Raw genomic sequence first — 12,180 nt, 5'->3', positions numbered from 1 at the left:
AATGGAACAGAAGGTGTCTAAATAAAATAATGAAAATTATTGTTTCTTTTTTTCTGCTTTCACTGATTATTAAAAAACAAAACAAACAAAAAAAAAAAAAACCCATAAACTTCTGTTGTAATGTGCATCAGAACTGGTTCACACACCTCTGTGCATACCTGCTGCGGGTGTTTCTGGTACTGTACCTGTAACCTACTTAGCACAACTTGATCTGGTTGGACTTACTCACAGTTGTTTGAAGCTGGAGGACTAAAAAGAAGCAGTTTTGTCCCTCTTACACAACAGCTGGAGAACTGTTCCTCATAAACAAGGTCCTAACAAGAACATGTGTTCTAGAACACATAATTTAGACCTTAGCCAAATAGTCTAGGAAACTTGCGAGACAAGGCTCAGCTGTCAATGGGAAACATGGGACAGTTTGTATCTTTTTTTCAACATTGCCACAATGTCACCCTCCCGAGATGAGTATGAAATGAAAACAGGCTATCTGACATCAACCCAGGGCAGAACATTCAACTACTTCTGGAATGGTATAGACATGTAGTAACTACAACTACAGTCTTCAACTCAAGCAGATGTACTATCCACAAGTGAGCCACAGACATCCAGAGAAAACACATTTTGATACTGATGGGCTAAATAGCTTCAACGCGATAGACAAACCATTAATTATAAGTCACTGTCACTGGAGAAACATCCTCCATGCAATAATTGCTACTGTTACACAACGTACCTGGGAGTAAATTGCTTTCTCTGCTAGTAAATTCACAGCTTCCCCAGCAGCTGTCCTAAGACACAGTGAACCCAGAATTGCTAGTAGCTCTTACTCAAAGCTTGGTCATCGCCAATGAGATAAGTGAAAAAAGAGGAGGTTACAAGCTTGAAGCTGATAAATAATTTCCACTGCAGCTGGATATAGATCAGGGAATGAAATTTGCAAATGATAGTAATGTCCTAGTAAAGCCGAATCATTAGAACTCCTGCAAAGCTTGTTTAATTGTTTAAATGTTTTTCTACTCCTCAAGTTATCCAAACATAGATACCGTCCCCACTCTCACATGTAGTAACAAAACTGAACCTGTAAAAATTAATTAGCTATTTCTCCCACTGGCTGAAAGGAACAGAAACTAGTTTTGTGATCAGTATTTTAAGTGCTTGGGAAATACTCAGATACCATGGTCACATATTTATGTAAATAAATAAGTGGGTGGGGTACATGGAAGCAAGACAGAGAAAGAAGGGGGAAGGGAAGCAAAGATGAAAAAATGAGCTGAAATGCTACACCCTTAACATTCTTCATGATGCATAACGTATAACAACAAATTCCCTTCCACATATGAATGAAATTTTCTTTTAGGGTACACTTGGGGAAATTACACAAAGAAAATATTAATACTACAAGTCAATAGACTTCAGCCAGTTTGATGATCAGATGAGCAGGTACCAACTGAAGGCCAAGTACTCTATTATTTAAGTCCTCATGAACATGAAACATTAAAGACTTTGAAATGCCATAGAAGTGAAATTCAAATGAAATCGAAAGGGTAGGAGGAAATAAGCCAAAAAACTCTTTTACAGTAAATATATCTGAAGGGAAATTCTATACCCTCAAGCACACAAATATTTTGAATTTATTAACACCACTTTCTTCAACAGTTCTTTATCTGTGCATATCATTTTTAACAGCTCAGCCTATAATTTATGAAAATTAAGGAAAATGCAGTACTGCTGCACGCTCTGGTCAAGGCCGATGTGCAAAAAAGTCTGTGGGTCCCATCTATAACTGCTAACGGGACTTTTGCTTCAATAAGTACGCAAATACAGATTGTCAAAGGATACTGGCTAAAATTGAGAACCTGCTACATTTCCTTTTGTAAAACTCCTCTTCGTTTTTAAAATTTGTCTAAGAGACAGTCTTAATATATTATTATGACCCACAAACATTCTGGGAGATCTTGCTCTGAAGTGCCAGGGTGTTCCCTTTCCAAGTTCTGCTTTTAGGTCATGTCAGATACAAGCTCAGGGGGTCTTTTCTGACTGTTCCGTGGATGAAAAGTGAGTTTTGGTCCCATTCTCACTTATCCTAACTCCACAATAAGAATATCAGCAATGGGTAAAGATGAGAGGGTTTTTAATTTGCTTTGGTCCCTCTGGAAAAAGGTATAATTGCATAAGCAAAGTAGATATTTGGATATTAACATGGCAATGCACTGCTATTCAAGGCACAATTTATTCCTACTTTGTATGTGAACCGAACTTTAACAGAGGTTTCAAAGGTTTACTTGCAAATAGTTACATGCATCTTTAATGGCCTTTCCTCTCATGTTCACTGTCACTTCCTTTCCACACATTTTAACTCTGAAAGCTTTTGACTGTTTCTTCATTATTTATGACATTGTTGTGTCTTTTCTTGTGAAATTAAAAACTTCTTGCCACAAAAAGCTAGCTAATAACATGGCACATAAATCTTTTTTTCACAACATTTCAGTTCTCCTATGCCAAAAAAGCATAAATGACCAAACCAAGCATCCTGACTATGCTTGGCATTTGACCAGCTTAATGCACGGAATGGTAGAGATTACCTAAATACAGAAGTCAAATGAGCTTGCAATTTATTGTATTGTCAACCCCACACTGTGCAAAAAAAGTCTCAGTAGCACACTGGTTTTCATACACTCACTCCCCCAATTAAAGGTAGTATCAGGCAGATACAGGGAAAAGACTAAATGAAAATGAAGTGGCAAAAGACCTTTTCACATGTCTCTCACTGATTGGTCATATAATAAAGAAAATATCATTAATTCTGCTTATGTAAAGTATACAGAACAGTGTCTTTCACTTGGAGTATCAAAGTTGAATGCATGCTGCTGTATTTGCAGTACCATACGTACATAAGGTGTTAATCCTCCTGGGCTGAGCTCAAAAAATATTTAACATTCAGGCTATTATTTAGCATACAGCTGGTTAGCAGTTTTCCCCTAAAATTTTGGCTTCGATCCCACATTTTTTTGTTCTGGCACATACCTGGAGCTGTAAAGGGCTGAGTCCAGAAGCAGCAGCAGCTGCCATTGTTGATGGAATGAACTGCACAGGGTAGTTATCACCTGTCGGGAGAACAATGCGTGCAGGTTCAGACAATGAGCAGAGAATAGCAGCAGACAAGTGCAAACAAGGACCTAGGATTGCCTGTGCTCCACAGCACTCCTCTAAGCCTAAACATCTGCAAAAACAAAAGGCTTTGCTGGGCATGGACTTGCCATGCTCCCTTGGAACTTTTTTGTTAGCAGATAGCTGGTAGGCAAACTGGCAAAACATAGATGTAATACTCATGATTTTTGTTTTTCACAAGCCATGTTCAAATCGGGCATGTAAAGTTGGGCACAAAGTGAGACTTAAGGCCACAGACACGCAGACAAGGCACCCTAGGAAACCTCAGTGGCTCCCAAAGGTTAAATAAATGTCACCGTGTTTCCTAAAACGGGATGAATTTACCACAACCCAAGAAATTTCAGCTCTAATTAATGCAGAGTACTTTCCTTTCAGTAAGAAGTAGCTCTTTCCTGGGAAAGCCACCTAGCCGATTTAACACAGTTGAGGTTGTCTTTGATTGGACATCTCTCAGATAGCCAGTGACAAAAATAAAACTAAATCATCTAAAATTAGCTTTATATATAATTTTAGCTATCTCTTACAGCTGGGATCCTACTCAACTTTAATAGATGAAGTAGTTGTTCAGTTACGTGAAGATCCAGACCCGAAAATCTTTGTGTTCTCTTTACTGGGAACTGAAAATGTGTGTCCTCTGCATAGAGAGGACAGAAAGTACTTTAGAAAACCAGAGATACTGCTGATCAAAAGTAAGTGCAACATGGTGTCACACAGTGCCACTGAGACTCAGTCCATATGAAGAGTGAAGGAATGCTGGAGCTGTTTATCAGTGGAATCTGTAATGTAAAAATTAATACAGTGATGGATAAATTACGCTGTAACTATGACTTAATGGAATATCGCTTTGGCTCAAGTTTCTTATTGAAAGTCAGAGTTATGTACTCTGTATACAGACTACATTTTAACATACTGCTCTTCCGTACGTTTCCGAGATTTACAATAATCAGCCTGTTTTGCGTTAACTTTTCCATTCTGAAAGCATAATGTAATAATGAGGAAAAATATCATATCCAAAATAAAATAATCCGGACATTCCAAGAGAGTTAGATTTTTTTTTTTGTCAACACCCTCAAAGTAAATAACAATACTCAAAGTCTTGGCAGTCACTGGATCTCTCAGAACTCTTCTTATTTACCACCTGAAGTGCTATTGTGTTCAGCTCAGTTAAAATGTTCGGTTGTTTCACTTTTTTAATAAATTGTACATGTCTAATCCTCAAGGTCTCTTCGCATCATATCCATAATACCTCATCAGATCATTGAGCACAGTATGTGCTTGTACACAGTCCAGTAACAATTGGCTTCTGATTGCATATGGAGCTCTGCTACAATGCATTCGCTAACACTATATTGAACTGGTGTCCTATGGAGTAATGTTCAAAATATCTCCTCTTATTTTCCCCTTTTCATGAGGTTGATTTTAGCTTGCAAAGATGTTGTTGTTTCTTTCTTTGAAAAAAAATAAAAAAAAGGCAACAAAAAATCTAGCTCTTTTCTTTAGCTATTAAAACTGTCTCTTTGTGGTTAAGCAAATCTACTCATCTCTTTGATATTTATATGAAATTATCTGAATAAATAAGACCTAATCTCTGTTAAATAACATTACTTTCAGAAATATTTAACAAGGTTTTAAAAAAATCACAAAGATGTTGAATTAATGATGCTTTAAATGGAGGTGGAGGGGGGTGGGGGAAATAACCATCCGAGTTATCAGCATGGACTGTCTTGCAGAACATTTTGGAGGCATTCTTTCTTTAAATATCATGAATAATTCATTCCTATTCCACACAGCAATCTCTTCTTTCTCCCTCCCCCCTCCACATATACTTTTTAAGTTCAATACCAGTTGCTTTATTTGTACTAAAACATTTTCCATGTCAAACATATTTAAAAAAAAATCAAACTCTAAAAGAATTCCCTGCGGCACTCCTTTTTCACAGCTGTCACGCTCCTACGGTTTGAAATAGCCAGATATTTTACACACACGCATACACACACACACACCCCCACACACACAGGCAGACACACGGAGTTTTTAGCTTCACAATTAATTTAACAGTATTCTCTACCACACCCTATAGTGTTCTCTCACTCACCTGCTGGCTACAGTTTTTTTCTTTTGTTACAGGAAAGTATAATTTCATAGTTATGCCATTTATTTATTACTAACACACCCTACTGGCCTTTATTTTTTTTGTCCTTATTTTAATACCCTAAATTTTGGTTAAGTCCTGGTGCGTAGCAGTGTTATTACGCAGAGAACAAAAATTAATACTCTGTCAGCCTTGGAATACTTTGCTGACACAAAGCAGTAAAAGCAGAGTAAAGGTACTTCAGGTTTTTTTCCTCCCTTGAGGAAACTGAGCATGCAGGGAACTGACTGGTTTTAATTTTTAATTACAGAAGGTACATATTTCCCCTCTCTAACTCTCTCAGTGCAAGAATGGATCAAGAAGCTTCTCAGTAGCTGTCTTGGCAAGAAATCAGTCAATGTATTGTAGAGGTGTTTTTTTTACTCCAAATTTGTTCCTCAGTTTGGAACGCCTGCGTGAAGATCCATTCTTTTAAATTTGAACAAAATAGGACAGAACATGTTCAGACAAGTATGCTTTAGGTACCAGGGTGTTCTGGCCTTTCATAACCAGGCCTAAGAAGAATGCCAAAAAAAGAAAATCTGTCATGTTTTGCAAAACAATCTCTTCAATCTCCTTGCTTTGTTGATTGTCTATTTACATCTGGCTGCTGCTGTTTATATATAAATTGGTGTTTACAAGCTACAGAATATCACACCAGACTTCTGTTTCATTTGTCAGGTTGAGCAACATCTTCAACTGAAGAAAAGCAGCATAAAATTGTACCGTGCTGTTCTATGTAAAGATAATGTTAAACGTTCTTCTGTTTCTCTTGGATTAAGGGAGGAAGCTTATTGGATTTTATTTATAGGATGTATGGACTTACTTTCCAGATCATGGCTTTGTGAGCTGTAAGGAAAAGAAGGAAGTCTGGCCAACAGAAGAGTCAGCTCTTGTGAGAATCACAGTAGGGGAAGGCTTTGGTTTATTACCAGTCTTTCATAAAATATGATTTTAAGACTCTCCAAGTTTTCAGTTTGATGATGGCTTACCCATTTTGGGATTATGCCTTAAAACCTGTATCTTCACATATGGATCTGAAACAGCCATTTGCACATTATCCTTATGCAATCATAGAATAATAGGAAACAGCGGCAGAAAAGCTGTGCCAGATCACACACTGCAGGACCTCCCCTCACAGGCACAGTAAGCAGACATGAATATCAGTGAAACCTGATGGATCTAAGAAGATGCTAGCTATGCACACTACTTAATGTAATCACCAAGTTTAATTAGTTCTATGATAAATATCTCACAGTGTTGTAATGTTCTAAGAAACAGAAAACTATTGAGCAAAAGTGGTCACTGCTTTTCAAGACACCTAAAGCCAGCATGATCTGGTTCCTGCCCTACACTAACCTCCCTCTTTCCTCGGTCACCATTCTACTTCCCTGCTCCCTCCTATACACGAACCTGGAAAGAAGTAACTCCTGAGGCACTGCAAAATGGAGGCAGGAGCTACCTTCCTTCTTATCTTGCTCAGTGCCTCTTTACCCAAGGCACCAATGGGGAAACACTAATCATATTCAAGAATACTCCAGCCCACTGAATTTTTGTGTACTCATGCAGTTAGTTAAGGGGAAATTTGCACTGGGAGAGAAGGTATTATGATATTTATGTTACCCAGCAGTTCCAAGAAGTATATACTATGGCCACAGTCAGAAAGCTAGAATAGTTGCTTTGCTGTACTTGGAATGCGATCCTAATAATTGTGTGGCAGCTCTGGGTAAGTATTAACTTCCTAACAGCTGCCTCTCTCTGCTTCCCACTGGAATAAGGGTCAATCCCATAACCAGGTACTCTGCGAGGCTTGTCAAGTGCCTTCAGGTCAACAGTCACAGCACTCATTTGAGATGCAAGTGCCCTAAAGTTTTAATTAATCCAGTATACACCATAAATACTGAAATATGTATAAAAAATTAATTAGGTGGTCTATGCAGCTCTGATTTCTCAATTAGTATTTACCATGCCGGAAAATTATATTACATGACTTTGAGATACATAAGGAAGCACGGGACTTTGGGGTTTTTTTTCTCTAATGTAATTATTACTTGTCCTGAGTTCTTGCTAACTTCGGGATCTTTCACCTCCTAGAGTTTCAGAACATGGAGGAAGAGAGCTACAGCCACCTAATATTATAGATCCAGCCAGTCAGTAGGAAACTGTCTTGTCAGATACAAATAATAGCTGTATATCAGCAATTCTGTGAGTTTTCTTAACATTTGAGAGCCCGGGAATTCAACAGCCATGTTCTGGAAGTGCCTCAGAATCTGTTTAATTCTCTTTCTTTACTAGAGTTATTCCCACTGAGGGTGCAACTTACTGTAGTTTGTTATATTTTCCTACTTTAGTTTAAATGCAGAGTTTAAATTCATATTTGCAACAGTTACCCAAGCTGATATCTCGATACTGAGCTAAACAGCCATGAGCTTGCTTCCCATTTAGCCCATGAAGAAACATCTGCATGAACATACACAAATACACATAACCCTAGCTGTGCACCAAGGTCAGATTTCTTATCCTGGGTGCCATGGGACACTAATGGGACACTGCTTTCAAATCAGAGATGGCTTACATCCAGCCCATTCTGTGGGCTAAGAAAGTAAATGTGAGCATACAACCATTAGACATTTCCTAAATGACATAGTTTCAAAAGTGCCCCACTCCCACAACTCCTGTTACTGAAATCTCTTTCAGTGTCTTTTCTGAATGTCAAAGAAAATTGGCAATGTCGAAACTTAGTCTTGTCTACATCAAACTAGAGTAAAACGAAGCAAAAAACAAAAAAAAGCCCAACAGGCAGGCAAAAAGAAAACTGTAATTCTCTGAAGGGTTAATGCATCTGCCTTCTTTCCTCAGAAGTATAAGCGACTATAAACTGACAGTTTTAGAGGTGAAACTTTCATTTCTCACAAAGGTAGAAGAGTACAGCTAGTAGCAGTCAAGTTCATAATTATTCCTCAGAAATGACTTTGAAGAACCCTCTCTATGAAAAGTGTAAGTTAATCTCCACTTTCATTAATTTCTTAACTACTGCAATGAGAGCTCCAAAAAATAAGAATTAATCAACAGAAACTGTAGTTATGGTGGGTTTTCTTTAAATCACGACCTCTCTTCAACAGAAACTACTAACCTGCCTAGCTACCTTTGCCACACATGTTGTAGAGTTTAATAAATATATTAGAAATATAAATATTCTCATTTCTTGCCTCCAAGTACAGTCAGATCATTATGACTTCGGTCTTGTATTAGGATTAGCTGGATACAAACCACTAACATACTAGTAAATGGCTTAGCTCTGTTCTGAGATATCTAGGTCTTGATTTCTGTCTGTGTTTCAGTCTTTTAACATTTGCTATATATATATATATTTATTTTTTTTTTGCATTCCAGCAGGTAAGAAAGATGGCTTTAAATTTTATCACCTCTTTAATGAGGCCAACAGGGTCACAGGTAAAGCAGTACAAATTCGATAAAGTGTTAGGATAGGTACTGTAAGGAGCACCTTGGGATAACTGCAAAAATTTGTTCCTGTGCAGAAAATCATGCTGGTATTCTTCTTCTAGAGTCACTGCCAAACCAAGTAGCCAACAGAGCCAAAAGCAACAGGAACCAATTTGACATATCACCTTTCAGGGGGGTGAAGAAGCAACAGTTTAATCATTAAGAGTGACTACTCAGAAAGCAACTCCAATTAAAGTAGGGATAGAAAGAAATCTAAAGCACAGGCCTTCTCTCATCTGCAAGATGATAAATATTAGCCAGGTTTATTAAATATTAGTTTCTACAACTGGCAATTCTAATCACGTCTTTGGGGAGAAAATATTCCTCACTTTGTTCCCCAAGTGTTGTGAGGTGGTTACATGTGTGAATAACCATCAGCCTGTGCCATCTACAGCCAGCTGCCTTTCAAAGCTCCATTAGCTGGTTCCTGAATGTAGTGCCCTAGCAAGGCAAATTGGAAAAGAAATTTGGGAGTTTTAAGACTGCAGATAAGATAATTAAAGGATTCAGTGTTTAAAAATATTTGGTGTTTAAAGAGGAATGTCTCTAGACTAAAGAGGCAGATTTGAGCTGGACAAACGGAAATGCTTAGGAAAATGCTGAAATCCTGTTTGGCCTCATTTCATCTAATATTAAGTAAACTTGCTAGAAGAGATTGTAGGTTCAACCTGGTTTTTAATTAGCACACTGTTTATATCATCTATTATGAGGCTTTACTTTGCATATGACCCTGCTCCTTCTGCAGCCAACTGCAGAAATACCACTAATATCAGGGGGAGCAGGATCAATGCTTTACTTTGTACATTTCATATTTAATGTCAAAAAAAGAATCTGGTATTTATGTTTCATAGCTATTATCAGGTTAATATGCTAAAGGCAGCTTGACAGGGAATTAATGAGCAAAATAAGGTGGCTTCTTCTGGACTGAGGTCACTTACAAAGAATGCACAAATGAAAATAAGGTTGACTCGTATTTACTTAACTATCTTCCTACATTGAATTCCTTTGGCAATGTGTCTTTAAACATTTAAAGCCCTGTTTACAAGGAGACTCTGAAAGTAGCTTCAAACCATTATATCCCTAATTGAATTCCCCAGGAGTCCTGTAAACTCAGAGGAAAAAAGAAAGAAATCATAACATTTGCTAAATCATCTCAAAACATATTTCACTGCAAGGTTATGTGACCTGTTACAAGTCTGATGAATGGGATTGAACTACTGAAACCTTTTATTATTTAGATTGAAATCAAACAAAAAGTTGCCCATTTGAAGCCTGATAATTAAATTATGCTTGCTCTGACTTTTATCACTAATTAATAGTAACAATTTTGGCACAAGACAAGAATACTGAAGATAACACAATTAATTACAGATACGTAGCTTTTGTATAATGGCAAAGGGCATAGCAGATGCAAATTAGTAGATTAGTAGGCCAATATTTAGAGGAAATAACTTTTGGGGAAATTATGGTTAAAAAAAAGACACAACATTTCAATAACTAATATTCCATCTACATCCTTCAAACCAGAAGCTTTTTAAAGCGGAGTTGCAAAACTTCACACTATTTCCAACCAGCTATGCCAGTAGTGTATCCTGTATATGAGACAGATTGCATAAGAAGCTACAGTTAATATCTTAAAATGTTAAATAGCTTCACATCCCTGTCAGCTTACCTGGCTTGTAGGTTATTCCTGGGGGGAAGAGGAAACCCTGCTGGGCTGCAGCAGCCGCTGCCAGTGTCCGCTGGTCGTGTGGAAAAATTGGGATCATGAGCGGAGGCATGTGACCCTGAACCTGCTAAACAGAAGAGAGTTTCTGATCAGAAATAGCACAAATTTGTCTTGACAGGTATTTCTGCAGTACTGATAGTGTTCTTGTGTTCACATAGTCCCACGGAACCTTCTCCTTAATGTAATCCCTGCCAATTTCACATTATCACATCAAAGCCCTCAACTAACATTGTTTTCCCTCAGTGTCAAAGGTGTAGCAGTCTCAGTGAACTGCACATTTTCCTCCTTCTTGCTATTTTTTGGTTTTCTGTTTTAGTTAACATCCTCTGCCCTGGCATGAGGTAAAGAAGTATTAAACCTTTTAAAACATACCACAGATTCTTTAAAAAGAAGAGCGGTATTTCTGTTCTTTTTTCGCAAGGTTGCGTATCTTTGGTCACGGACAGTAGAATGACAAGTATTTTAGAAGTAATCTAACACTGCACTAGCCACTCTGATGGTCAAATTTTATAATCCTTAGGGTAATTTTAATTCTGAGATCTTAAGACATTGTGTTTTTTATATATATACCAACAACTGAGGTACATCATTCCAAATATTCGCCACAGTATTAAACAGTCTCCTACACAATACTCCAGCTCTTAAGATTTAAGGCTCCAACATCTTGACTACCAATTAAACTAACATCCTTGGCCATACACAGCTCACTATAATGTATAAATTGCTCATCTGTCTAAGCAGTTTTATAGTTTTATGCACTATCATGTACCTTGGCAATTATGGAGCTACATACACAGAGCATTTCAGAATAAAACCTACTATATCAAATTTAATTTGACCTTAATAAATGTATCAAAGAGTACAAACGTACAAAAGCAGAACGTTCTTCACTTTGTATTAGGATTTGCATTCAACGTATATAAAATGGGAGATGTGACAGAATTGTGTCTGTTAAACCCACTTTTTTTCCTTGTACCTTAATTTATGCTACATATGAGACAGTGGCTAGGATCACCAAGAGTTTTTATCCATCATTTCTGAACCCCACAGCCACCCAAGCATTTGACTATAGTTTCTCTGATTAGTAATTAAGTAAACATATAATGATTTATGTATCAAAGATGGAAAGAAACTTTTTTTTGACAGAAAAAAAATGCTTGCCTTCATCATGCCAGAAATCAGTGGTATCAAATACTATTAAAAAGTTAAGGTACACTTCAAGCATTCTTGTTTTCACTTTAATTCCTAAAAAACTTTGTTTTGTCAAATCCCATATGGTGACCTATGACATTGTTTAAATAGTGCCAAATTTTCTTGTCATATCCCCATTACATTCACAACCATTGATGCAGTGCAGAAATGCTACTGTGTGTGTCTATGAGGGTTAATTTACCAACAACTCTCCTCCTGGGAAAGCCTTAAGATGTAGGTTAATAAAGGTCAAACAAAAAATAAACACTTTACAGTATTTTTTAAAAATCCATTTCTCAAGAAAATCAACTTATAATAAAAAGGTCTTTGTGCAATTACTACTATGGCACTGGGGTGTGAAAGAAACTCGCTTTGAGCAGCTATTTCTTTCATTTTAGCTGAGGTAAGCCTTGCTGTGCATTTTAGGTTATGAGTTAAAGTTGGTTAGATTGGAGTT

At 37.2% G+C, this 12,180-nt stretch overlaps 1 protein-coding gene across 8 annotated transcripts in view; it reads right to left on the bottom strand.

Annotated features, from left to right (window-relative positions):
• Window positions 1-12,180, bottom strand: part of SOX6 (SRY-box transcription factor 6) — a 361,252-nt gene that overhangs the window by 82,240 nt on the left and 266,832 nt on the right. For 6 of the 8 annotated variants that reach the window (XM_065755272.1, XM_065755269.1, XM_065755275.1 and 3 more), the window contains 2 exons: window positions 10,476-10,599; window positions 3,025-3,104 (listed from right to left, as the gene is read on the bottom strand). In XM_065755272.1, the coding sequence (XP_065611344.1) occupies window positions 3,025-3,104; window positions 10,476-10,599 (204 nt within the window). The remainder of the gene's footprint in view (window positions 1-3,024; window positions 3,105-10,475; window positions 10,600-12,180) is intronic. The other 2 variants (XM_065755268.1, XM_065755270.1) reach the window with 1 other exon arrangement.

This window comes from Cyrtonyx montezumae, unplaced genomic scaffold, assembly GCF_038088225.1.
Source record: "Cyrtonyx montezumae isolate F1298 unplaced genomic scaffold, pur_monq_1.0 scaffold_10, whole genome shotgun sequence".
Taxonomy (NCBI): domain Eukaryota; kingdom Metazoa; phylum Chordata; class Aves; order Galliformes; family Odontophoridae; genus Cyrtonyx; species Cyrtonyx montezumae.
Note: the sequence above shows the minus strand (reverse complement) of the source record. Positions and strands in the feature narration are given on the sequence as shown.